Raw genomic sequence first — 25,395 nt, 5'->3', positions numbered from 1 at the left:
ACCACTATTCCTCTGATCCCCAGCCAAGCTTGCAAACCACTCAGCCATGCCGGGCTCGTCAGAAACCGATCATAATTCTCCTTGTCTACATGAGGATAATAGTCGCGATGCCAACGAGGATGCAGTTTGTGATAGTGTTAAAGATGGTACTACCGATGACAACATCGGTGCATTTGTTTGATAATGATGATAGTGGCAATGGTGACGATGATAGTAGGGATGGCAATGACGATGCAGTTAGTGCAAACAGTCCTGTAAAGTGTCTTTCGCTATTAGTAGCGATGCCAACGAGGACGCAGTTTGTGATAGTGTTAAAGATGGTACTACGGATGACAGCACCAGTGCATTTGGTTGATAATGATGATACTTGAAATGGTGATGATGATAGTAGGGATAGCAATGACAATGCAGTTAGTGAAAACAGTCCTGTAAAGTGGCTTTCACCGCTTCCGCTTTTAAGCAGACTTAAGCGCAGTCCTGTAATTTTTCTCGTGGAAAAAAAGACGAGTTGGCTTTCTATAGCCTTGGATTGGATTCACCACACCATTTAGGTACAAAGGTGTTTGTTGTCGATTTGAAATGGCGAATGGCATCTAGACAGGGTTTTAAACTCTCTTGCAGGTGGATGACCTGCGTCACCCCACTGAGGCGCCACCACTGGTTCGCTGCTGCCATGCCCGGTCGCAGACACTTCTCCCAGTCGGGTGGGCTCAGGAGCATGGGCTGTCCCTCCTGGCACCTCCCGGTCAGTCATGGGCCATCTTTTATTCCTCCTGTGAAACTCACTGCCCTTGCTTCTCCGCTTATGCAACTAGATAAATGACGTACAATATGTTACGACTGTCTATTCTAGTGATGTTTTAGTGAAAATCAAGAAGAAGAAATAGGCATGGGCAGGATATATAGTGCAAAGAGAGAATAACTGATGGTCTCTAAGGGTAACAAATTTGATTACAAGGGAAGGAAAGTGTAGCAGGGAACTGCAGGAAGTCAGGTGGGTGGGCGAGGTTAAGAAGTTCGCAAGGGTCAAGTGGATGCAGTTAGCACAGGACTGGGTTAATTGGAGAAGTATGGGAGAGGCCTTTGCCCTGCAGTGGGTATAGTCCTGCTACTGCTATTACTGCCAATGATGATGATGATGATAATGTTACAGCTAATGCCACTCATGGCTGCCATGAAAAGGTTACTTTATTGCCAGCAGGCACCCTCAATTGCGTGTTTTCCAAAAATTGGATTTGACTCAGTCTGGAGTTGTTTCGGTGAGTGAGTCTGAGAGAGTTCATGTGTGTCAGTGAGAGAGAGAGAAGGAATGGGGAACTGCACTGGAGAGTAACTTCTTTTTATTTTAGAGCGGGAAGCAAGCACGCCATGCCAAATTTTGTCAGATACAGCCCAAAGGAGCTTCAAAACACATTCCCGTAATTGCTTAATATTATCCTCCTTTTCAGTTTATCCTGAAGCTAAGGAAAGGAAAAATATAATTGAGCACCTTTGAAGAGCATAAACAGAAAATGTGAGAAGAAACAGTTGAATACTGCCATGTTCACTGAGGACCACAGGGTTGCGGGGCCACTAAGGCATGACATATATTCAGCGAATACATACAGCTAATTTTTATCTTGGCAGTAGAGGGTAAAGTTTTTATCTGAATTTCATTAGCCTGGCAGGTTGCTTAGCTGTTGAGTGCTTGGATTTCAAAAGTGGCTTTGATGCAAATTTTTTAGTGCTTTAGTTTATCGTTTCCATCTTATTGCTTGCTTTTGCCTTGTCTAGTATGGATCCCCTGTTTCATTTGCTTTTCAATTTTATTAAAATTTTGTTAAAATGAAGAATTCGGCTTGCGTTTTATGGAGTAAGCAGCCTGACAGGCACTTTTTTCCCACTTCTGTAATCTCGTGCTATTTTTCTTTGGGACACTAAACCACCTGAAGCAAACGTATACATTAGATAGGGAGTGATTAGCAGCGTCACTTGAAATTGACTTTTAGGTGAAATAATGGGTCACTGTCCTTTGTGAAGGCCAGCTGAAAAGACAGGCACTTTTTTCCCACTTCTGTAATCTCGTGCTATTTTTCTTTGGGACACTAAACCACCTGAAGCAAACGTATACATTAGATAGGGAGTGATTAGCAGCGTCACTTGAAATTGACTTTTAGGTGAAATAATGGGTCACTGTCCTTTGTGGAGGCCAGCTGAAGCCTACCCGCGGAGCATAAACTGCAGGGCGTTCGGTGATTGTATGAGCCGTTATCCTCGGGTTCTTAGAAAACGAGGAACCAGATCATTTTAGCAACATGGCGCACCTTTAAAATTGCAGGCTACACGTCTGAGACGTTCAGCTGGGATGAGTACCTCAAATCCAGTGGTGGCAAGGCCGCTCCAAGGTCATGCTTTCACCTGGTGAGTTGGGCCAATGCCTGATATGTGCACAATATAGCAGTCACACCTGTCGCGCGATTTTATTGGAGAAAGTTTATTGTAAGCCATATTTTGTGGCCTTTGGGAAGATAATGCACTGGCCGGCATGAGGCTTTGGAAACCTTTCCTTGTCATTGTTTTACACTGAGAAAGAAGATAGCATGCTAAATGTTCCGTTTGGTTGGGAACTTTTTTAGATGGTCATTTAATTGTGACGAACTGAATGGAATTTGAACAGCACATTTGTAGTAATTTAAAATATGCATGTAAAGAAGGTAATATCTTGGATAACCTGTTGTAAGATGCAACACTGACCCCAACTAAGTGACACATGACGCTAAATCAGTTTATTATTTCTCTGACTGTCACATGCACAGGAACATTACCGTTTGATGCCGATGATGACAGCAAACAAACTATACTTCTGGACAACCTTTTTTGGCTATGCAGCCAAGGCAACAGGGATGGAGCTTCGTCACAGTGTTACTACACCACGTAGTTCCGGCATATCTGGCCTCAGTCATGGTTTCGGTTTCTGTTCAAGCTCTGCTTTAGAGCTGCCAAAAACACAGAAATGCTTTCTTTACAATACTTACGGCTTAAGCGAACGTAAATTCACGGTTAATGAGCAGCAACAGGAAAGAGAGTGCAAGCTATGGCCTCTGAAAATGGGCACCAAGAGAGGCTTTGCAATGGGCTGAATCCTGTAGCGGAGTTTAATTTTGAAGGTGATGCATATCTGGAATGGCATTGCCTGAATGGACTGTTTCGTGGCACTGAGCTTTCTCCCCTTTACACGTCTGCCGTGGTATCGTGCTGTGTGGCATCGTAGTGGTCTCTGTATTTGAAACATTTGTCGAAAAATGTACAGCATTCTTTCATGTCAGTTATTCTGAAGGTATCTGAGAACTTAAGAATAGATCCGGTTTGTTTCTAACAGGGGTGTGGAGTATACTGATTTTTTAAATAATTAACCACATTGCATGTCCTTGTAGCATTCAATTCATTTAACGAATGAAATATTGCATGTTCAAAATTGTTCGCAATTAATTGAATAGGTGCTCAAGTTTCGAAATGCTGTTTGGATAAATGGCGCAAACTTCAAATAGGCCAGCCATAGTTTTCTTTCAAGAGTATGCCAAAAATGGGCACGACACATGCCCTTTGGTGTGTTACCACGATTGGTATAGGTGAGGTGGAGTGTTCAACATCACGACGTGGTCCATTCTTCGTGGTGTTCGTAATTCTTGTACATGACCTCAGAGATTAAACAATGTGGTGGGGTCTAGGCAAGGTCAGCAAGCCAGATTTCTGCCGGTTCCAGCAGTGTTTGTTCGAGAGAGTTGACATAGCGCATTTCCAACTGCTGCTGGGACCGGCAACCTTGAGATCCAGCAATTTATAGAACCAGTAGGTTCTCTTGCAGCTCAGAAACATTAAAATAAACTCTTATGGTGTAAAAAAATGTCCATACAATGGCGTTTTGTTTTCTAACTTTATGATATATTAAAATCAGGTGGTGAAGGAACAGTTATTGAATAATTTAGCAAGACACTTCCAGCCTTAGTTGAAATGGTAATTACCCTACTGGACTATGATACAGATCTGTGAAAGCACAAGTACAGCTTCATTGTCAGCTCAGTGGGAAACTGCAAGAGCAACAATAAACTACTATAACTAAAACTTCCTGTTGGGCGATTTGACAGTTTATCTTGATGTAGGGTTTTTAAGTGTAAACAAAGACAAGGACACACACAGGCGCTATCAACTGACTTTATTGGCGGAAGGCAACACCTTATATAGGCCGAAGGGTAGGAAAGAAAGAAACCAAAGCAAATAATAATAAAAAAGAAAACAAAGGAATCAATGGTCGAAAAAAGCCAGCAAAGCAAGGTACATGCACGGGTGGGCATGTGTAACACATTAAAAGACACTTTTGCCGCAGAATCAACAGGTAGTTGCGTTGAAAAAGTCAACCTCAGCAGCAAACAGAGATAAAGAGGGTTCGCTGATGCGCTCGCTGCAAAGTTTCTTAATATAATAGGCAACTGCATCAGCGGACTCTCTTTATCTCTGTTCGCGGCTGAGATTGACTTTTTCAACACAACTACCTGTGGATTCTGCGGCAAAAGTGTCTTTTCATGTGTTACACACGTCCACTTGCGCACGTGCCTTGCTTTGCTGGCCTTTTTCGACCATTGATTGCTTTGTTTTCTTTTTTTCGTAATTATTTGCTTGGTTTTGCTTGCTCCTACCCTTCCGCCAATAAAGTCAGTTGATTGTTAGCGCCTGTGTGTGAGTGTTGCCTTTCTCGTCCTTGTCTTTGTTTGGGCTTAGAAACCCTACATCAAGAAGTACTATATAATATACACAGCTTATCTGTAGAACTCATGCACTTATATTAAAATTAATACTACGGGTTCAACTAACACATGCCCTCCATTAAGGTCATATCAGTGGTATTAGAATTAAACACCAAAGCTTTCTCATCAAATTTTTTGTGCCCTCTATGCTATTTATAGCAGACATAACTATTAGTTGAACAATATTATTTCCATCAGAACAGTGGAGAAAAATTGAACGGCAAAAAGTCGTTGCCTGGAACCGGCAGATCTCAGTTCAGAATCAGAAAGGTGACAGTGAGGTTCGCACTGTCACATCGTCACAGTTCATGGTAGTTAGGTGTCCTCCAAGCTTTTCTGTAAATCTATTTTGTCACGGGTTATCTGAGGTTGAGCTGTTGTCCTTTTGTTCCATAATAGGAGGAAGACACTTTGGGCTTCGAGACAAACCAGAAGCTGGAAGTGGTCAGCAGCAAAAATCCCAGTGAGGTGAGCCTCCATCTGTCATTGGAACAACAGAAAGTTGCTCGTGTATTAGATTTCAACTCCTTCTACATATTTGCTCAGTATTTTCTGTTTCTATTTTTTTGTTATTGTTCCAGTTATCATGTGATGGGATGGAGGTTCTTTACAATTAGTAAATACAGTCGAACCTCAATATAATGAAGTCCTACTTGCAGCCGAAAATTTCGTTAGATCGTGAATTTCATTACGTCGAGGTTCCCATGTGTTCCAGCTGCCCAAGTAAAGTAACAGGTTAGTGGAACATTGCTTGTAGCTGGACACTTGCAAATTACGAATTCAAGAAATAAGCAAGAAATTCTAGCAATAATAGTGCTAACAAGGGTACTGAATGTTTTGTATATCAGGAGGATAATGGGTGATGGCAAATGGTCGTGAATGAATCATTTTTCTTCATGTGAGCAAAGAGCGAGCGCATCGCCCACACCGGCGTGGCTAACTTTCTTTGCGGGCAATCTTTTGTTCTGGCCTCACATACGAATACCTTATTTACACACGTAATGAACTTGCCTACCACTTTTGCAGCCAACACTTGAAAAAAAGCGGTAGTTGTTAGCACGTCCCTCCGTTGGGCTGATGGTATGCTTTCTTTGATGACTGATAGGCAGTAGGATGGACGACTGCTGTAAAAAAAAAGTCTACTTCTTTCCGCATATTGAACCCTCCCCTCAAACTGACGTCAGTGTGGGGCAAATGTAAATTGCGATGTTTGTCGGCAAAAGTTTTCAAAATGGCTACTGATGCATGGATGCGATGCGCGAGGACTTCGTTAAATCGAATGTGTGGCATAGAATTATTTTGTTAAATTGCGATAAAAAATTATTGGTTTTCAATAAGGTAGAGATTGGGAAATAAAAAAGTTCGTTACGCCGTGAATTTTGTTACATTGAGGCTCGTTATATTGAGGTTCGACTGTATTAAGGTGCCACAGGAGATGCACATACAGGCAGTAGCCCTGCCTATGTGTGCCATCACGGCTTCCCGCTCATGTTAATTATTTCTGCCATGCCATGTGTCTGGAGCCTTAAACTCATGCTTATCTTCTGGCATATTTCTTGTCCTGAATTACTGTGTCATATAATCAAGCTAGTTTGGGGTATTGCTTGCTGCTTTCCTTTGTTTTGTATGGTGCTGGTGAAGATTGATTTATTGAGGCCTCTGGACAAGCCTTTCATACTGTAGCTTGAAACTGCAGCAGTGATGAATGGAATTCAGTTTGCAGCATTATCACTCTTCTTGTGTTGCATGCATCCCTATGTCCAGCTGTGCGTGGGTACAGTCGAGCGGGTGTGTCCTCCCCTGGTGTGGGTGCGCCTGGAGGACAGCACCGAGGGAGGCACCACTGTGGTTCTGCCACTGCGCTCCCAGCAGCTCTTCCCTGTAGGCTGGTGTGGCTCCAATGCATGGCCCCTGCGGGGTCCTCGTGACTGGCCGCCCCCACGCTTGCCCTCCGTGCCGTCGCCACTCAGGCGACCAAGTGGCACTGTGGCACCATCGTCTGCAGCTGGCACCAAGACAGTCAGGTAGAGTAAAACTGACGTTTTTTTTTCGTTTTTTTTCTTCATTTAAGTATAGTGAAATCATTTTGGTTTGCGTTTATTGCATTGACGGCAGTGCTGCTGGTGTTTCAATCTTTTTGTCTTGAGTTGGGGTTCATTACTTGCATTCATTTTCCTGTTGGCTGTGCTTGCATTTTCGCATCTGCATCTTTTAGGGTGAAGCAAGGCCCTCCATAACGTTTGCCGGAGCATGATTGAGTTCTGCACATGTGCGACAGTACAGCGCATTTGCTGGTCAGCAATCTAGTGCTCTGTGCATGCGCACGGTACTCGCCGCTGTCACAGCGATGGCACCGGGGTCACCATCTTGTTTTAGAGTGTGAAGCTGCATCTCTTGTGGTTTAAGGGGCCCTCCTGCGCAAACAGGGAAGCCAAGAAATGAAGCCATGGTAAAAACTTTGCCGACCGAAACTATGACTCACTAACTATGACTAAGACTGGTTATCCGTGACTATGACTACCAATGACTAATTACGACAAACCATGACTGTGCCTAACCATCCTTATACTATGACAGGTCAACTATGACTATTCTGTGACTGACAATGACTACGACTAATATTACTATCGATGAGTATGAAGATCATGAGTTAAACGTGATTATGACTATTACTAACCATGAGTATGCCGTAGTCATACTTAGGCATAGTTGTGGCGTTGCAACTTGATCAACCAGCACATTCCCCTGATTGCGAACCGGAACGTATCGAAGTCATCCAGTGTTCGACGCTTGTGTTTCAAGACGGGAATGGTGTTCATGCTGGCCAGCAACATAATATAAGGAGCTCGAGGACAATAAACAGGGAGGTGGGGGTGGCTGCTTCCGGCCCTGTGGGGCCAGGAACCTAGAGGCCTTTGCAGCCATGCCGTCATTGCACTCACCACCACTTTGGTGACGGACAATGCCTGTTGCAATGCGTGGCTTTTTCTTCCTTTCTTCTTTTTTCTCTCAATTCTTCTTTGTTTGCATGAGGCAGCGGTGATGGCTTAGCTATAGAACCAGTTGGCAGACTTGTGCAGCTTCTTTTCTTCCTTCCTGCAGTCACAACAAAACAACAATAAATGGGGCTTCCTCAGCTTAGGGCCAAGATGCTTGCCTTGTGTTTGCGCCACTCATATGTTCGCCCTGTGGTGCGGCCGAAGCCGTAACCACAGCTGCTTGTGCAGCCGTGAGCTGCTCATGGTTCAGCAAAGGGCGCTGTGTCGTTGCTGGGAGAAAGAGTGGGACAGAGACTGCAAAGCATCTGTCTTCATTCATGTGGGCAACTGCGGGATGACTAAACCGCAGCCTTCAGACTATCCAGCCCTTTAGGTGGCATATACCAGTCAGCTCACACTGCCACATGCACTAAGCTGCAAAAGTTCAACTCTACCATTCTTTTTTTTTTTTCACAGTGCTTGGTAATATTGCCACCTGGTGTCCCTGATGTTCTTAGGTGGCGCCTGGAAGAAAAGGACGCCGAAGTTGGCTCGCGTGCTGTGCGCAGAACTTTATCTGCTGGTTCAGCTTCATCCCGTCGTTTTAGTCACGTCTAGCCCTGTTGTCCATGACATATTTTGGTGTCGGCGCTAGGTTTCGATCCCAGTACATGTCTCGTACACCACCGCATGCCCAGGACTCAACTCCTGTGCCAGTCGACACCCCTGTGTACCGTACTAGCCGAAGGAATCAAGGCCTGCGCCCTGAGCACGGGCCGTTGGAGTTCAACACCGCAGCCGCCCCTCGACTGGCTATGCAAGCTCCAACTTACTACACCCTGCAAAATCCACGACTGCCTCAGCCCTTCCACGGCAGTCAGAGCGAAGACGTCGAAGACTGGCTTATCCAATCTGAATTGGTCGTCTCGTTTAATCAGTGGGACGACACCGCCAAGCTTCGAAACGTCTTCTTCAGCCTGGAAGATGGCGCTCGTACTTGGTACGAGAACTGAGAAGACGCCCTAACATCATGGCGTGAGTTCTGCCGACGCATTCGTGAGACCTATACCAGCGTAGATCGCCGAGAACGCGCAGTAAGGGCTCTACAGTCTCGTATACAGATGCCAAATTAGACTGTGACCATGTATGTGGAGGACATGACCCGGCTCTTCCGACGTTCTGACCCGGCCATGACCGAAGACGAAAAGGTGCGCCACCTTATGCACAGTATTAAAGAGCAACTGTTCGCTGGCCTCTTGCATAATCCACCAAGGACGGTTGCCGAGTTTCTTTGGGAAGCTGTCTTAATAGAGAGGATGCTCCAGCAGTGGTCTACCACTTACGACAGACCGGTGGTCGCTGTTTCGGTTGTGGAACCGTTTTCGGCCTTCGGGGCTACCCCGAACCTACGCGACATCATCCGCTCAGTTGTACGCGAAGAGCTCCAGCCGCATTTCGGTGCTCCACAGCCGATGGTCGGCTCTGTAGCTAGCATTGTCTGCGAAGAGCTTCAAGCGTTGAAGTCTTCGGTAGCGTCCGCTGATCCACAACCTTTCCCCACGGAGTACCTGCATCCAACTTATGCAGATATGGCGCGACGCCCTGCCCCTGCTTCGGCGCCATTACCGCCACCCGATCAAGGCTCACTGTATTCCGCACACACTGAGCCATTCGCCGACAACCGACGACCACCCCAGCGGAAGGCGGACCTGTGGCGCGCCCCAAATCGCCAGCGCCTGTGCTTCCATTGCGGGGAACCAGGTCATCTCTATCGCCAGTGCCCCTATCGACACCTTGGACTTCACGGATTTCCCATCAACATGCGTCGCCCTCCAATAGGCCAAAGACCCCGAGAGATTGAAGACTACTTAGCGCAGCAGCGCATGGCGCCAACTTCTCAGTGGCAGTCACAATCCACGTCCCCACGCCGACCATCGCCGCAGCCCAGGTCATCCTGGATGGCGCCACGACGGTCGCGAAGTCCCCACCGGGAAAACTAAAGACAGCGACCTCCGGGGGCGAGGCCACTTGCAATCGACGTGACGAAGACCCCCTGACAACGAGACCTGTGAGCGATCTGGATTTTACGGCACAGACGACAGTTCCTACAAATGAACATAGACTCTCGCTGGACATACCCGTGGTTCTCGACGGCCATAAGGTTAGCGCATTGGTGGACACTGGCGCGGATTTTTTCGATTATAAGCGGGAAGCTAGCAGCGCTTAAAAAAGTAATGACACCATGGTCGGGCACACAGATTCGCACCGCTGGCGGACATGTCGTAACTCCTAGTGGCCTGTGCACAGCACGAGTTCAAATTCGCAGCTCCACGTTTATTGTAAACTGCCTCATTATACCTGACTGCTCCCGTGACTTATCCTTGGGGTTGATTTTCTCCGGGAGTATGGAGCTATTATCGATCTCCGGAAGCACACAGTGACATTTTCAACCGAGAAAGCTGCTGCGAGAAAGAATCACCAATGCCGCGCCGCCCTTCGAATTTCCGCCGGGAGCGTTTCGATTCCGCCACGCGGCAGTGTTTTTGTGACTGTTACTTGCGACGAACTGCGTGACGGGCATGCGGTCACGGAAGGCAACCAGTTTCTTTTGCTCACCCACGGCATCTGTACAGCGCGCAGCCTCATCCACCTCTGCGACGGCCGGTCTGAGCTCCTGGTGACTAACTTCACCAACGAACCCCGGAATCTTTTTCGTGCTACTGCCATCGCGTTTGCTGACTCCTTAGTGGATGTTTCAGAATGTTTTACGTTTGGCGCTGTTAGCACTGTGCAGCCCCCACTTGATCGTCTTGATATTAGTCCGGATCTCTCGGACACACAGAATCGTGAGCTACGTGCTCTCCTAGTAGAGTACAACACTTGTTTTGCGTCCTCATCGAAAGTACGGCAAACGCCTCACGTGAAGCACTGCATCATTACTCTTGATGACGCCCACTGATGTTCTTAGGTGGCACTTGGAAGAAAAGGACGCTGAAGTTGGCTTGCGTGCTGTGCGCGGAACTTTGCCTGCTGGTTCAGCTTCGTCCCGTCGTTTTAGTCACGTCTAGCCCTGTTGTCCGTGACAATATACAGCAAAATGTGTACATATTTGGTGTGTTCGTGGTTTAATTTAAAATCTCTTTTCTCTTATTCCACCTTTCATAACAGCAAGAAGTCTGGATCTATGGAAGTCAAGTCAGGTAAGCGCTCACCTGTTCGAATTATTGTAATCTGCACTTTGGTCCCCAAGTCAACCCTCTGCTGAGGCAGCAGCAGCAGCCCGATCTTCTAACATTTATCATCATCTCTGTGAACAGAGTTTGTTTTTCCTGAAGCAGTTATGCTTACAAGCACAAGCCATGTGATAGTGGTGATTAGTGAGTTTACTCTCATATAGATTGACCTTCTTTTCTTAATGTTTTTTCTCAAAAATCTCACTTTTCACCACATGTGAATTGCATGAAGGCAGGAGCAAACAAATCCACAAACCCTGTGAAGGAATGGAGAATGGCGTCAACAATTCTGTCGTGGAAAGTCCTATGTTCTGCCCATGTTTTGAGTTGTTAAAACAATAGCAGTCATCGTTACTGCCTGCAAATATTTCCTGCACTCTTTCTTTCGAGAGCCGTGCAAAGTGTTCCCTGCTATGGCCGACGAGAACATGAGAACGGAGCCTCCACAGCGTCGACTGTAGACTTCAGAGGCATTGCCTTAAAGAACTAAACTTCCCTCATTCATTCAATTGCACATGAGTTGCGATTCCTGAATGTGTACACCATTTTCTGAGCACTGAACCTATTTAAGCCATTCAAGCATTTACCTATGTCACTTTAAGTGCAAACTCGATTAAAAGTTTGAGTGACTGTATGAGGTTTTAATATTGCCAAAACTTTGTGAGGTACTGGGGATAGCAGAAGAAGTTCCGCTCAGTGCTCCTACAGCTCTGCGTTGTGCCAGTTGCTTTAATTTCGCCATTTGTAGCTTTTATTCATTGGCCAGTACAGCATCCTAATTTTCTTCTTCTTTTACGACTCCCAAAGTTAAGGGCCCATCTGTGTGACATATTGGCTAGTACACCATTATAAATTCGACACTTCCTTACAGAGTAGTTGTTCTGTAGCAGAGATCACGTGATGCAATAATCGTTAATTTGTGCCGATTCTTTATTCGGATGAGCAGTAGTGCAAGGTCAGTTAATTTTCGAGCTTCGCATGGCGATATCTGATGCTGCTGCTACCCGAGACGAGTTAGTGCCATTTGCTTGACTATTAAGGCTCTACAACAGCAGTGTAAAAAAGGCAGCAAAGATCTTCAGTGAGTCGAAATCTTGCATTGCCAAGCATTGGCTAAAGTTTTTCATCCTTTTGTGACTGCCCACGACAGCTATTTGTCCGTTTTGTTTAAGGGGTAAATACTTCAGGGTGGAGCGAGGTTTGGAAGTAGAAGTATAATTAGTAATTACTCATTAACATCCACCCAACCACAGCCACACATCTATGAAAGAAAGCTGTACAGGTCTCACAGAAACTTTGCCGTTGAAGAAAAATTCCACCTTGTCCTGAAACTGAATCCGAGACATTCCATCTGGCTACGAGAGCAGTTTGAGACAACGTTGTTCGCGCCCTTCTGACCTCTTGTAATATAACTCATTAATTTAATTAATGCAGTAGGATATGTGCTGCAGTGGCTGTTTATTTTTTGGCTCTTTGGATACTCCCTTGAGCAAACTGTCTGTCATGCACTGTTGTGCTAGTTGGATCTGTGCCACCTGTTTACTGCAGTGCTATGCTCCCATGCTCCTCCCACTCCCCGCACAGGGTGGTGTCCCGCGCTGCATCTGAACCATCGGTGCTTCTCGGGTCCGCTGCTGTCCAAGGGTCGCCTGGCGGAGCTTCCGCGCCAGACGGGTCCCGGCCCCGTGGCGCTGGTGCTGCGTGAGGTGCTTGCACAGCTCATTGGCGTCGCCTACAAGCCCAGCCGCGTGCTAGCCATCCTGCAGCTACGTGGAAGCCCAACGCCCGGCATGCTCCAGCAGACCCTCAAGGCCAAGTGAGTGTGCTTGTCCATGCTGGTAAAGGGGTGGGGGAGGGAGTTAGGTCATGCACTTTTCTTCTGTTAAAGCAAGAGCCTTATAGTATATGACTAGTCAGCAAACGAAATCTGGTGATGGCGGTGTCTAGAAAACGTGGTCCCGAAAAATCACTAGGACGTCATCAGGATGGTCGTGTCGTTGTGGTGGCCCTATACATCGTCACTGCAGTATAGGCTCGTGAATACTACTAGTCCACTTTAATTCACCCCGTAATCCATTTCAGGCTTTCGCACCCACAGAACATAAGCAGTCTTTTGTGCCCTCCGTAACTCATTTAGTTTAATTTGAATGGTTTGAACACTGTTAGTGCATCCTGATGAATCACTTGTGATGCTAGGGGGCAAACCTAGTGTCCGTAACTTCTCTCTCAGCTATTACGGGGTTGTTAGCCCCACATTTTGAAATCCTCACAGCAAGCATACAAAATGCCACTGAAGTCTATCGACACTATGTCCTTGCAGAATGTTCTTTTCTCTGTGGAGCGATGTTCGGCCTTACTGCCGCTAAAGCAGCAAGAGTCGGAAGACCAAGCTTTGAATTCTTTGGAAATGGAATTTGTCAAACTTCAGGCATTTGACATTCCTCAAGGTGTGCTACAAGAGAATGTGCCGACAAGCAGTGGAGAGCCACCTCCCAGCTGGAAGGCGCAGATGTGCAAAAGAAATTTAGCCGTATCTCGGCAGTGATGCTCGGAATCCTCTGTATACCACACCGCAATGCTGAAGGTAAGAGGCAGTGCGGTGTTGTAAAAAAAAAAAAAATCGCACCCAGTTTCAATTATCAATGTCAGACGCAGCGCGTGGTCACATTCTTTTGGCAATATGTTGCAGGGGCAAACATTGTTATGCTTGGCAGTACTCTAAAGAATTTTTGAAAAGGGCAGCATCTATCTACTACATCAAAACTTCCCCAATAGTGAGCAATGATGCAGCACGTCGGTGGTTTGCACACAAAAACAACCCGATTCCTGCTTTTTTGAACTCAGTAACAAACAACTCAGTCATTATATAGATGCCTGGCAACTCCTTTCGCTCTAACCCCCCTCTTTGGTCTAATCAGATCTGCCTAGTGCCTCTTCTGTGAACCTGGCAGGTATGGGTTTATTTTTGCGGTTCCTTTTGCTGTACAAGTGTTCCCAGTGGCTGCCACAGTGTAATCCTGCGCCCTTTCTGAACGAGCATATGCCTCACGCGGTGCGCAGGTACAAGGGCAAGACTTACCGCGCCACTGTGGAGACTGTTCGCAGCAGTGGTGAGGTGGGTGCGTTTTGCCGCAGCATCTGTGCGAAGCTTGAATGCTGCCCCAACCTGTTCGGCCCGACCAGCTTTGGCGAGAGCGCCTGCCCTGACAACTGCGCAGGACTCACCAAGACAAAATATGGTACGTTGTTGTCTTTGTCATTTTTGATGCGGTCACTCGTACGTCCATTTTTGGGATGGTTAGAGCAGCTTTTTTTTTTTCTCTTTTTGTTCATGCTTAAGCAAGCACAATCTTTGTGATACGCTACAAAACATTTTAAGGCATTGTAGTATTGTTTGATTTTTCATGGCACCCTTTGGAGAGGACTCGCGTAGTGGTAGGAAACAATCTAACTTGAAAACGGAAGTATTGTGAACAAAAATACTATCTGACCTATATACGTCTCATGCACTAATTAATGTACTGGCCTTTAATATGAATGCATATTGGCTAATAAGGTGTATCAGTTTCTGTATTGCCTGATAAAAAATAAAACAACACATAGAAAACTAGCCAAACAAATAAAACTTTTCATGGGACCAATAACCTTTTCTGATGCTGTCCCCTTCAGTGCGAGCATAAGGGTCTTGATTCTGATATTGTTTGTTGGCCAAAACCAAGTTTTGTGTTTCCCACTATTGTTGTAATTGAACAGCACATTTAATAATTTGAGTGCATTGTTTTGCTTGTTTGTTGCAATTTCGGAGTTTTAGCGACGTTATTACCACTGGCCGTACTGCGAACTTTTCAATATTTAATATTTTTATTTGCTCGAGGAGCAAAATCATGGTACTGATGGTGTCGGCAGACAGTGTAGGTTCTTTGCAGTGGATATGACGTCAACAGGTGCTCTTCTGACGATTGCATAAATAGAAAAGGCACTGCAAATTATGTCTATATTAGGAAAACTTTGTTATGTCGCATTGTTGTATTTTATATTAAGTCGATGAATCCAACATGTTTGCTTTGCACAGAGGCACCGTAAAGCGAGAGACTCAAAAAGTGCCAACAGAGACATTGGTTACTGTTTGCATCAGACTTTCACGACCTATACACGTGGACCTGTGGCTATGCAGCCAAAGTTATGGCAGGAAAGAATTTAACGACCTTGCTACTTTCTCCTCACTATTATAGGATGCCTGTGAGTAGAGAGAAAGGGGCAGTCAAGCAGCGGGCTCATGAGAAGAGCACAATAGTAGTTGGCTGTGGATGTTGACAAAGGAATGTCTCCTTCCCCTTCTCTTTGTTCCTCATTCTATTTCTGTGAGGTGTCACGGAAGAGATCTCTTCAACTTTAGCAAAGAACTTGTTATGGCGACCCGGAAACCATGAGAAGACATCTTTCGCGACTTTGTCGTGACATGCTCATGTAGGCTGCTTGGATTGGCGCCCCACATAGTATCATCATTGGGCGAGTGAAATGGGAAAGTGAAACTCCGGGAAAATTGAGATGAGGGCAATTTTTGGTTTGCTTGTATTTGGAAAACTCATTCCTTAATAATTCAGGTTCTAGTGCAACGATTCCTGTAATTCTTTTCGATTCGATATCTGCTTGACATAAAGAAAGCGAACAAGCGTTGGGGGGCCTTTTTAAAAAATGATTCGAAATGTTCTCATTATTTATGCGCATTATATAACTAAACTTGGCACAAATTTACTGGATCCAAGAACAGCATTTTATTTTAAGCTGATTAGTATAATTTGTGAGCAAGTATAGTTAGCACCATCATTAACTGATCCCCAGGGTCATTAAAAAAAATCCTCCCCCCCCCCCCCCCCCCTCGCTGGTTTGAACCTGGCTGCGGCAACTGCGTTTTGACAGAAGAATGTGCTGTGCTACTTTAGTGCATGTTAAAGATTCTCAAGTGGCCTGATTTAATATAGAGCCATCCACTACGGCATCTCTCATTAATGTTAACTTCCACACGCCACATTGAAAAAATCGCAACAAAATGCATAAATCTTTTTTTTGTGTTAGCATGTGCTGAAATCCCCATTTTGTGCCATAAAGCTGTTTATTCTTTTTTTATATGCCTAGTACTCATGGAAACAAAAGTTAAGTAAAAATATTTCTTACAAAAATCGCTCACAAGAACTTCTGTGCAAGTAATAATTTTATTACAGCTGCCAGGGTGTCAGGATTCATACAACAAAAGAACAGAATCATTCTACTGTCATTCGTTATTAAATGCCAAGAGAACGAGTGATAGCAATCGCAGGTAATGTGAAAGCACAGAAAATCAGCCTTAAAGTTTATTCCCTTCCCTGCCTTATTTGTCACATTTATGCGCGTTTCTTTTTGGTCCGAGAAATGCGGCATTGCAAACAACCGAAGCACGCTGATCGTCTGATCTCTCCTCTTCACCGTGATACGAAGATGGCAGCGCTCTGTCACGGGGAATTCGCAGTTTACTCTGACTATTCCAAGCCTGGTTTGCTCACAATGCTCGATGACCACACATAAACAAACATGCGGCTTTTTAATTTCTTCTTCAGATTTTGCTACAATGTTTTGTAGCAAGGTAGGTGGAGACACGAAGGTTGCAAGCGATAATAAATTATAGGAAGCAAAAGATATGACCACAGTGGCCATTTTATTTGCTACCCCCTCCCCCCAATTAAGGAGAGTGACTGACTACAAGCGTAGCGCTTTAATTGGGAGTCGTGCTGCATAAGCGAGAGATTTGCATCATTCTAAAAAAGGTGGCATCTATATGCAGTGGCTGAACGTAACAAGCAGAAAAGGAAACTCTGCGCAAATGTGTGAAATGGCAGTATCTCGAAGGCAACACAAAGCACAACCAGCCTAAGTAGATCTGTTCTTGGTAATAGTATTATTAATTATTTGTTTTAAAATGTCGACATGCTTACTGTGCAAGACCTGTCCGTTTCCTATGATGCTGGATGCCTACAGAAATTCTGTTGACCAGTGGCTTACAGTGCTTGGCAAATTGTTTAGCCTGAAGTATTTATTGGCTGATTGGTTAACTGACTTTAGGCCTGCCAGGCAGCTTCGAAGTCATGGTGATGTACCACTTGTGCGAGGCCAAATGTTGCCGACACGGTCTGACGCACTCTGGACTCGATCTTGACCTGCGCTTATCATCTGGAGCGTACAGAACATCCCCTGTGCTCAATCTTTATGTAGAATCAAATGAGCTGCCTTTAGAGCATCGCAGAGCTGCACTGATAAGCATGTATGTCTTAAAAATCCATTCTCTCCGGAAACATCTCTGCTACTCCAAATCACAAAATGCCCATCTAAAACTTTATTCTACTTCAAACCACATTTTATCAGGCCCTTGGTATTGCGTTTTGAAGTTATGTGATGTTAGGAAGATAGTGAGTGACCGGAAAGCGTGGCGTGACATGGTCCATAGGGTCACGAAGAGTTGGACCCGACTGAACAATTGAATTGAACTGAACTGATTGCGTTTTGAAGATAAATGCAAAGAGCTAGCGGAATTGGACTCTCTACCTAACACTGCACCAAGAAACAACCCTCTGCCACCATGGTACAACCTCCCTGTTGTATGCGATTTCTCACTAACACATTTACACAAAAAACAAATACTACAAGCCTTTTTCGCACTTCAATAAAAAAAAGTATGATGCCTAGGGGTTTTTTTAGCGCAAACAAAGGCAAAGACAAGAAAGGCGAGATGTACACACACAAGTGCTACGTGTACGTCTCGCCTTTCTTGTCTTTTGTCTTTGTTTGCGCTAAAAAATCCCTACATCAAGATGAACTACCAACTGGCCCAGCAGGAAGTTTTAATATGATGCCTACACTGAATTTTATACAGATAGCTCAAAAACAGATATTTGGGTAGGAATTGCTGCAGTTAAAGACAAAAGCAAAAAAAATTGTAAGTCTGCCACAGTGCGCCTTGATTTTCACTGCCGAGTGTTATGCTGTATGTGTTGCTGTAGAGCAGATTGTAAAAGAGGAAATAAAAAACAGCATCATCTACACTGATTCATTGAGTGTGCTCACAGCATTAAAACCAAAAAATGGTCAGGAACCTTTATAGGGGAGCATTATTCATGACATTGTTAAAATCACCTCTCAAAAACATAACATTAGGTTCTACTGGGTCCCTAGCCATGTTGGGATTGACAGCAATGAGACAGCTGATGCATGTGCTGCGCAAGCCCAATTAAGTCAAACTAAACAAGTGAGCTTGCCGCACAGGGATTGTTTAAAGCTAATACAAAATAAATTGCAGTCAAACAAAACAAGTGAGCTTGCCGCTCAGGGATTGTTTAAAGCTAATACAAAATAAATTGAGAGATAGATTGCAGGTCGCATGGAAAGAGCAAGTGAACAATAAATTGCATTCTGTAAAGCCTCTTTTAGCAAAATGGAAGCCGAGTAGACATCAAGAACGTTGTAAAGGAATAATTTTATGTTGCTTTCGCATTGGACACACTCACCTCACTCATAATTTCTTACTAACAAAACAAGACAAACCACTCTGAAAGGTGCGGTGGTGAACTCACAGTTATCCACGTCCTTGAAGATCTGAGAAAAAAAAAATTTACATTATTGTAAAGAACACATCCCATTACACCCCATGCTCCTTTTAGGTGAACAAGCACTAGTTGATTCTGCAGAGATTTTTAAGTTCCTCAAAGATGCCAGCATTTTAAACAAACTGTAGCAGTCAAGCTATGTCATTATCAGTCTATATCATCAGTTTTTAATCTTATGTTTAGCGCAGCATAACCTTGGTTGCTTTTACGCCATAAAACTGAATATAACTAACTCTGCTTGGTGTGTCTTTTCCCTGTGCAGCTTACAACTTCGTGCGCAAGCGTCACAAGCGGCAGCTGGCACTGCGAAAAGCCAAGCAGGCGCGTTCCGAGAGCTCTGCGTCCGGAGCCAATGCCTCGTCTGGTGGATCCATGGGCGATCCATCTGAAGCCAAGAGAAGCCGAGTCAATGAAGCGGTGCGTTGCACGATGAGATTGCGTGCATCGGGGGCAGGTTTGCATTGCAATGGCACTTAGCTTGCTTAGGATGTTTTGGAGTCATTTTTTCTTTTTTAACATGTTAAAATATATACTTTTTAGCTCTTACTAGTCCGAATTGGCAACATACAAATTATATGCCAATCTTAATTTGGTCCGAACATGTTCTTGGCAGATAGGTGTTTTTGCATGCAAATGCATGGCACTTGTGTGGAGCAGGCATTTGAAGCAGATGAGGCAAATGTAAACGACTGCGAGTCTACAATCGGCACTACATTTCTCATTTTGTGGGAACTGTTCCTGGTAGAATAAGGAGCAATTTATGGCGTGAAAAGTTGCTTATGCTTAGTCTACCCTTTTACACTGTTACGCTTCAAACCATGAATTGTTCGAGTGGATAATGCATACTACACAATGTCGCATTATCTGCCTGGCTGACAATGTGTATTTTACCACCAAATGGGGCGATGCTAGCTAAAGATGGTTGTTATGAGCGATAGCAACAGTGATGGTCGAGATTGCGTGTGCCTTAGTTTTACAAAGGGCCCATCTGTGGATTGTGGACAGCCGAAGTAGTACTGAGAACGAGCAGACCATGACAAAACATAAATCAATATGAGCTCCGGCTTTAAAATATTGGAACAGAAATTGTAAACTGAATGGGAGCAGACTGCTCCAGCCTGTCACGTTACAATTGTAACAAAAAGTCCAAGCGACAGTGCAACGAAGGCAGCAGATACAGTCTGCCCCTGAGTAAAGGCGAGATCAATGACTGCTTAGACGATTTTCATCAAGAATGCTATAGGTTATTGTATTGCTTCTTACATGCCTTGTTGGCTGTTCAAAACGATCAGTGTCTCCATAGGCGGATGTGATTTCTTAAGTCAAAGCAGTGGTAACAGATCTAACGGTGCTAATTTTTTTTCATTGATTATTCCATCAGTTGGTTGTAGGAGTGTCGAGTGCTTGCTCAGTGCTCTTCTCATTGAGCTGATTTTTACTTACGCATGACATGGCCATAGTTTAACACTTTCCTGTCATCGGGAAAAGGGTGGTTTTTGGGTGGTGTCAGTAATATTTTTTTTTCTTTAACAAAACTTGCTTGGTACAAGAGTGTTTAGTATTAAATTGTAGAGGAGAATTCCTCTTCACAAGGGTATTAGCAACAATCAGCATATTTATTGAATAACTGATGAAAAAAATTAGAAGGGTTCAACGCTGCTGAACCGAATATGGAGCGAAAGCATTGGCTGCGGGTGACCGGGCGTTCGTTTTCTTCGTCTTCTTCGTCATTGTCTTCTTCACGGCTGTTGCGCCCAGCTGTTGCGTGGTGATTGCGGCCACGGACTACGCGGCTGGCTGAAACTTGGCGTAGTATTGTTTTCGCAAAAAATAAAAACTATTAGCAAAATATAGTAGTTAAAAAAAAACAAACACACAAAAGCATCAAAGTTTCTTGGCACAAATAAAAACACAAAGTTATAAATATACGTTTTTTACAACAGGGACCAATGTAACATTGCAGCAAATTCTAGCTTTCTGTGTACAGTATTCACTGAGTTAGGAAAAAAAAACAGTAGTTGAGGTTGACCCGTGGCTGTCCTCTAGTGGAAAACATGACTCCCTGTGCTGTCGGCGGCAAGTAATACTACCCGAAAGACATTGTCACCCTGCAGGTAACTGTTGTAATCTTCAGAACAGTGATCTCTTCTGATCAGCGCGCAGCAAACGCAGAAATTTTTTTGGGAGGAAACGCGAAATTTATTGAGGCCTGTTGTCGACTTTCCGAGTCGGTTTGATATAGTTTCGCTGTCAGTCCTATAGTCTGAAAAACTGAATTCATCTTCCAAGTCATCACTGCTGCTGTTTGCATCCAAAAACGAGCTCTCTGATGCGTTAACTTCAGCAGAAATGCTCGTTTCTGCGCAGCATGAGCGCGACGTCGACGCCATGCTGTAAACAAGAAGTGCCAATCACCTGACTCCGGAGACCATCTGGACGAGCGTGGCGTGGTGGAAAAGTTAAATCAAAAGCAGAACTGAAAGAAGGGTTTCTATAGTTGCCATTGGAGGACGCCACTTGTCAAGGAGCGCTTCGAAAGCGGGAAAATTTGAATCGTGACACCATCGATAGCAGGCTATCGATGGGAATAGGCGTGGACAGGAAAGTGTTAAGTACAAAACAGATACTAGCATGCGTTGAAAAAGATTAGGACTTCAATGAAGTGCACTGTACTGAAAACTAAAGGTAACGAATGAGTATAATGATCAAACGGTGGTTTCGCTTGCCTGTAGGCTACAGAAAAAAGTACTGCATCATCCAAGGAGGCGAACACCAGCACTGCTGCACCAGCTGCCGTAAAGAAGTCTGAGCGGCTGTCGAACCGGCTAGCTGGACGGCCGCCCAACCGGATAGGACATCGGCCGCCCGGCAGACCGCCCAAGTCTGCAAACAGGCAGTGCGTTGGTTCTCATGGGAACACCCCGCACTCGTGTGGAGTGTAACAGCATTGCTGGCCTTGTGCTTGCCTTCAGTTTGGACATCACTTCAATAACAAGAAGTGACTGTGATATTGTTGGTTTAACTGAAAAATGTGCTTGGGAAGACCAGAGCTCTCAAGCTTGTGTTTTCATTGTTTGCAGGTAGCAAAAATTGTCACGGGCTTCCTTTCATTTATGTTGTGCAAAAGCATGCCATCATGCATTTTTTTAATGAAAAACTTGTGGTTAAAAGGACGAGGTTGCCATTGCTGCTTCCTGTAGATGGATGCAGTGATTTCCTCAAGCATATATGTACAGCTAAATATTTGCACAGGCGGCAAAATAAATATATTTTTGGGTGGGTGCAGGTTCACCACCTCTTCAGCACCAGCATGATCTTGATGTGCAATTCATGCCTTCTTGTTTGATAGTAGTCATTTTCACAGCTGGATGAGTGGCCAAGCAAAAGTTTTACATTTCCATGCAGATGTGGGCAAGAAAATTGCAGAAATGTCAAGTGGTGGAGACTATGCATGTACAGTTTTGTTTGTTGATACTACCTGAGATGCAAAAAAAAGTTACAGGATTAGTACACTTAAGTCTGCTTAAGAACGGAAATGCAAAAGCATATTCCTTTCCTTTTTTTTCTTTTCTATTTTCCTTTTTCTTGTTTATTTGCTTTTTTTCCTTTTCCCCCTTTCCGCATTTTCTCTCTGCTTTTTATTTTTCTTATGTTTACATACGGTGACCAAAGTATTCGAACCCACCACCTTTGAGGACACACCCATGGTGTTTTGCTGTCACTTTCATCACCACCACCACAATTAAAATCGCTATCATCACCATCAGTAGCGCCATCAATAGCTATCATCACTATCATGTCACTACCACTAGCTATCACCAGCATCATTATACCATCACTATCATTAACTATCACCACTGCCATTACTATCACTATTTATCCCTAGCATTATTGCTATTTCTAGCACTAGCTGTTGCCAGTGTCATTACATATTTATGGTGCTTATAAACTTGCTTAATCAACTATTACATCATGTTTACTTACCTTACAAGTTTGTGTGCACAAATTTTTGGCCAACACACTGTTTATACCACTCATGAGCCAAAAGGCTTTCGCCTTAAAAAGAAAGTGTGATGCCCTTTACCTGCGTTAGAAGCTGTTGGAAACTTCTTTTTCTCATATCTTCACTCATATCTTCCATAATGGAGCATGATGTATAATAGGTTGTTAAGTATGTGTAACACACTTTATTATCTATTATTACTTATAATCCTGGAAGGAGTCTCATAGCCTGTGTGCATTGAGACTGGTAACTGTGAAATGCAGAGTGAATTGCAGCTTTACAACGATAAAAAGCATGAAATGAAAGTTGGCCCTAGTGGCTTTCTCTAACAGCATGTTTATGTTTCACTCCACAAGCTGTGTCATTTTGGTGCTCTTGTTGATTTCTGTTGAAAAAGAATAGTGGCAATGGATGGCCCTGCATTGTTATATGCTACTGAGAAGACTTAAAAGAGGAAACTGTTTCGTGGGTAGTGTTACGAAAGGTTTCGTGTCCAAGCTAATTGTTTCATTGCTTTCAGCCTTGATGGTATTTTAACCTGGTTTGCTAAAGTCAGCTACACATGTCCAAAGCAAAAAGCCGTTCGACCTTTCGATTCGAGGATATTCTTTAAATTTGACATGATCAGAGCACGTGCTGTCACTCTGAGGCGTGGCATCTACTTGGAACGCGCAGGCCTCCCGCTGCTACGTCAAATGGCTCCTCTGCTCCACCTCCGTCGGATGATCGGCCTGGTGTTCGAACACGGGGGGCACGCCTACCAGACTTCAAGACCCTCAACCTCGACCTGCGGTGGCAGAAGCCACTGCGGGCACGGCTCCTGTCCAGCAAAAAGCCACAGCAGCAGACATCACGGTCGGACACTCCGGATTCCATGTCATCCGAGGGCACGGCTGAGGCGAGTGTAAGACTCGTGGTCAAACGTGTCATGCTGAATGGGGGCAGCAGAGAAATAAATGTAATTTCATGCTTCCCTCCTGCTCCCGCATATGACTATCCATACTCAGATACTTGGGGTAGGAAAAAAACAATTGCGGAACGCTGAAGCCTGTGCAGCTGTGCACTGCACTTAGAATGCACTGCTGTCACGCTATCTTCTGGGGCAGTGGGTGCTTCATATCGCAGAGCTGTAGCACAGACATACTTATTAGCATACAGCCAGAAGGTATCATTTTACATGCGAGATCGTACGACGCATATATTGTCACGTAGTTGTGACAATGGTGTGCATTATAATCACAATGATAAAGCCGCACGCCAGCGGCTATTGAAAACGACAAACAAAGCTTCCAATGGTTTGCGGCAATATATAAGACCTGCCTGCTCCCAGTCCGCACAATCGTTCCTCGCTCATCTTAGCCTGCAGTATGTCTGGCTCAAAATGCGAGGGTTTCAAATACTGCGATGTTCTTGATATTTTTATTTAATCAAAATTAATTTCTTTGTAAACTAAATGGTTTGAAACATGAGGAAACTTTCATTTCGCACTTTGTGTCACTATTTAATCACTTTAATTCTGTGCGTGACATCACGCTTCACCTGAATGCTGTGGGATGTTTTAAAATTCCTGCACAAAGTCATGTGGCTGCAACATCACGACCCTCTTGACCAATCAGGATTATTTCCTCGTGACCAGCTACGCTGCTAATGACGATATTGTAACGTAACGTTACACAGAAGGCGCTCTGGCACTCTGACACTGAAGAACAACAGCCAGTCAGGGCAGCACGAAAGCGGAGCACCGTTTCGCTTCGTCGTCTTCTCCGAATCGCCAGTCCAAATCAATGACACATGCCATTCATAGACGACGAAGATTTGGACCGGCGATTCGGAGAAGACGACGAAGCGAAACGGTGCTCCGTTTTGTGTTGTGGTATCCCACACCAACCTAGCATAACATCTGTCAGCTCACTGCGTCAAGCAGCATTTGCAGCATCGAGGCGATGCTGCCAAGAAGGGGGGCAATGACACATGCCATTCATAGACGACGAAGATTTGCAAGCGTAACGTTACACAGAAGGCGCTCTGGCACTCTGACGCCGAAGAACACCAACAGCCAGTCAGGGCAGCACGAAAGCGGAGCACCGTTTCGCTTCGTCGTCTTCTCCGAATCGCCGGTCCAAATCTTCGTCGTCTATGAATGGCATGTGTCAATATTGGCTTTTCTGCGACATGCGGCCCAAACCATCAACCTAATATTGGTATTTCTTTGGCAGTATACCGGCCCAATGCTGGGCGGGTACATTGCCTATGCAGTACCAACATTGGGCCAATGAATTTTAGTGTTTGTGGTCTTAGTTCTCCCTCGTGTCACTTACCTGCAGAAAGCACGCCTTTATTCTTTTTTTTACTGCAGAAATAGTGCTCACTTTTTTTTCTTCTGTTAGGGCTAGTGCATTTGTAGGTGCTTGATGTATAGTTATTAGTCAGTGACTACATCTACTCTGTCTTGTGTTGAGCGCAGTCAGTCCCAGAGCAGCCATCTCGGTCTTCGTCATCGTCATCATTGACCAGTACGCAGTCCCAGCCCAAGGCCCAGATTCCTCACCTGTGCCTGGACTCAAATCCCATCGAGTGGAGCGTTGGGGATGTGGCACGCTTTGTCGCTGGCACAAACTGTGCACCCCTAGTTCGAGTCCTGCAGGAACAGGTCAGTGTTAGCGCATGGGCTTTCCTCAGTGTGCCTTGTGTGGGGAAATTTTTGTCTCTATGCGGTGCAAACATCTACGTTTTAAATTAAAATTGAATAGATCAGTGTAGTTGTCA

General features: G+C 44.7%; 1 protein-coding gene across 4 annotated transcripts in view; it reads left to right on the top strand.

Moving 5' to 3' along the window:
- LOC146207953 (scm-like with four MBT domains protein 2) overlaps nucleotides 1-25,395 on the top strand; it is a 45,415-nt gene that overhangs the window by 16,813 nt on the left and 3,207 nt on the right. For 2 of the 4 annotated variants that reach the window (XM_084591661.1, XM_084591662.1), the window contains exons 10-20: nucleotides 622-745; nucleotides 2,318-2,400; nucleotides 5,181-5,249; nucleotides 6,546-6,805; nucleotides 10,928-10,959; nucleotides 12,577-12,808; nucleotides 14,053-14,231; nucleotides 18,889-19,043; nucleotides 21,359-21,522; nucleotides 23,305-23,587; nucleotides 25,094-25,279. In XM_084591661.1, coding sequence (XP_084447787.1) covers nucleotides 622-745; nucleotides 2,318-2,400; nucleotides 5,181-5,249; nucleotides 6,546-6,805; nucleotides 10,928-10,959; nucleotides 12,577-12,808; nucleotides 14,053-14,231; nucleotides 18,889-19,043; nucleotides 21,359-21,522; nucleotides 23,305-23,587; nucleotides 25,094-25,279 — 1,767 coding nt within the window. The remainder of the gene's footprint in view (nucleotides 1-621; nucleotides 746-2,317; nucleotides 2,401-5,180; nucleotides 5,250-6,545; nucleotides 6,806-10,927; nucleotides 10,960-12,576; nucleotides 12,809-14,052; nucleotides 14,232-18,888; nucleotides 19,044-21,358; nucleotides 21,523-23,304; nucleotides 23,588-25,093; nucleotides 25,280-25,395) is intronic. The other 2 variants (XM_084591664.1, XM_084591663.1) reach the window with 2 other exon arrangements.

The sequence above is a fragment of the Amblyomma maculatum genome, chromosome 1 (genome assembly GCF_055883805.1).
Source record: "Amblyomma maculatum isolate TAMU_Amacu chromosome 1, ASM5588380v1, whole genome shotgun sequence".
NCBI lineage: Eukaryota > Metazoa > Arthropoda > Arachnida > Ixodida > Ixodidae > Amblyomma > Amblyomma maculatum.
This window is presented reverse-complemented; position numbering and strand designations above follow the sequence as displayed.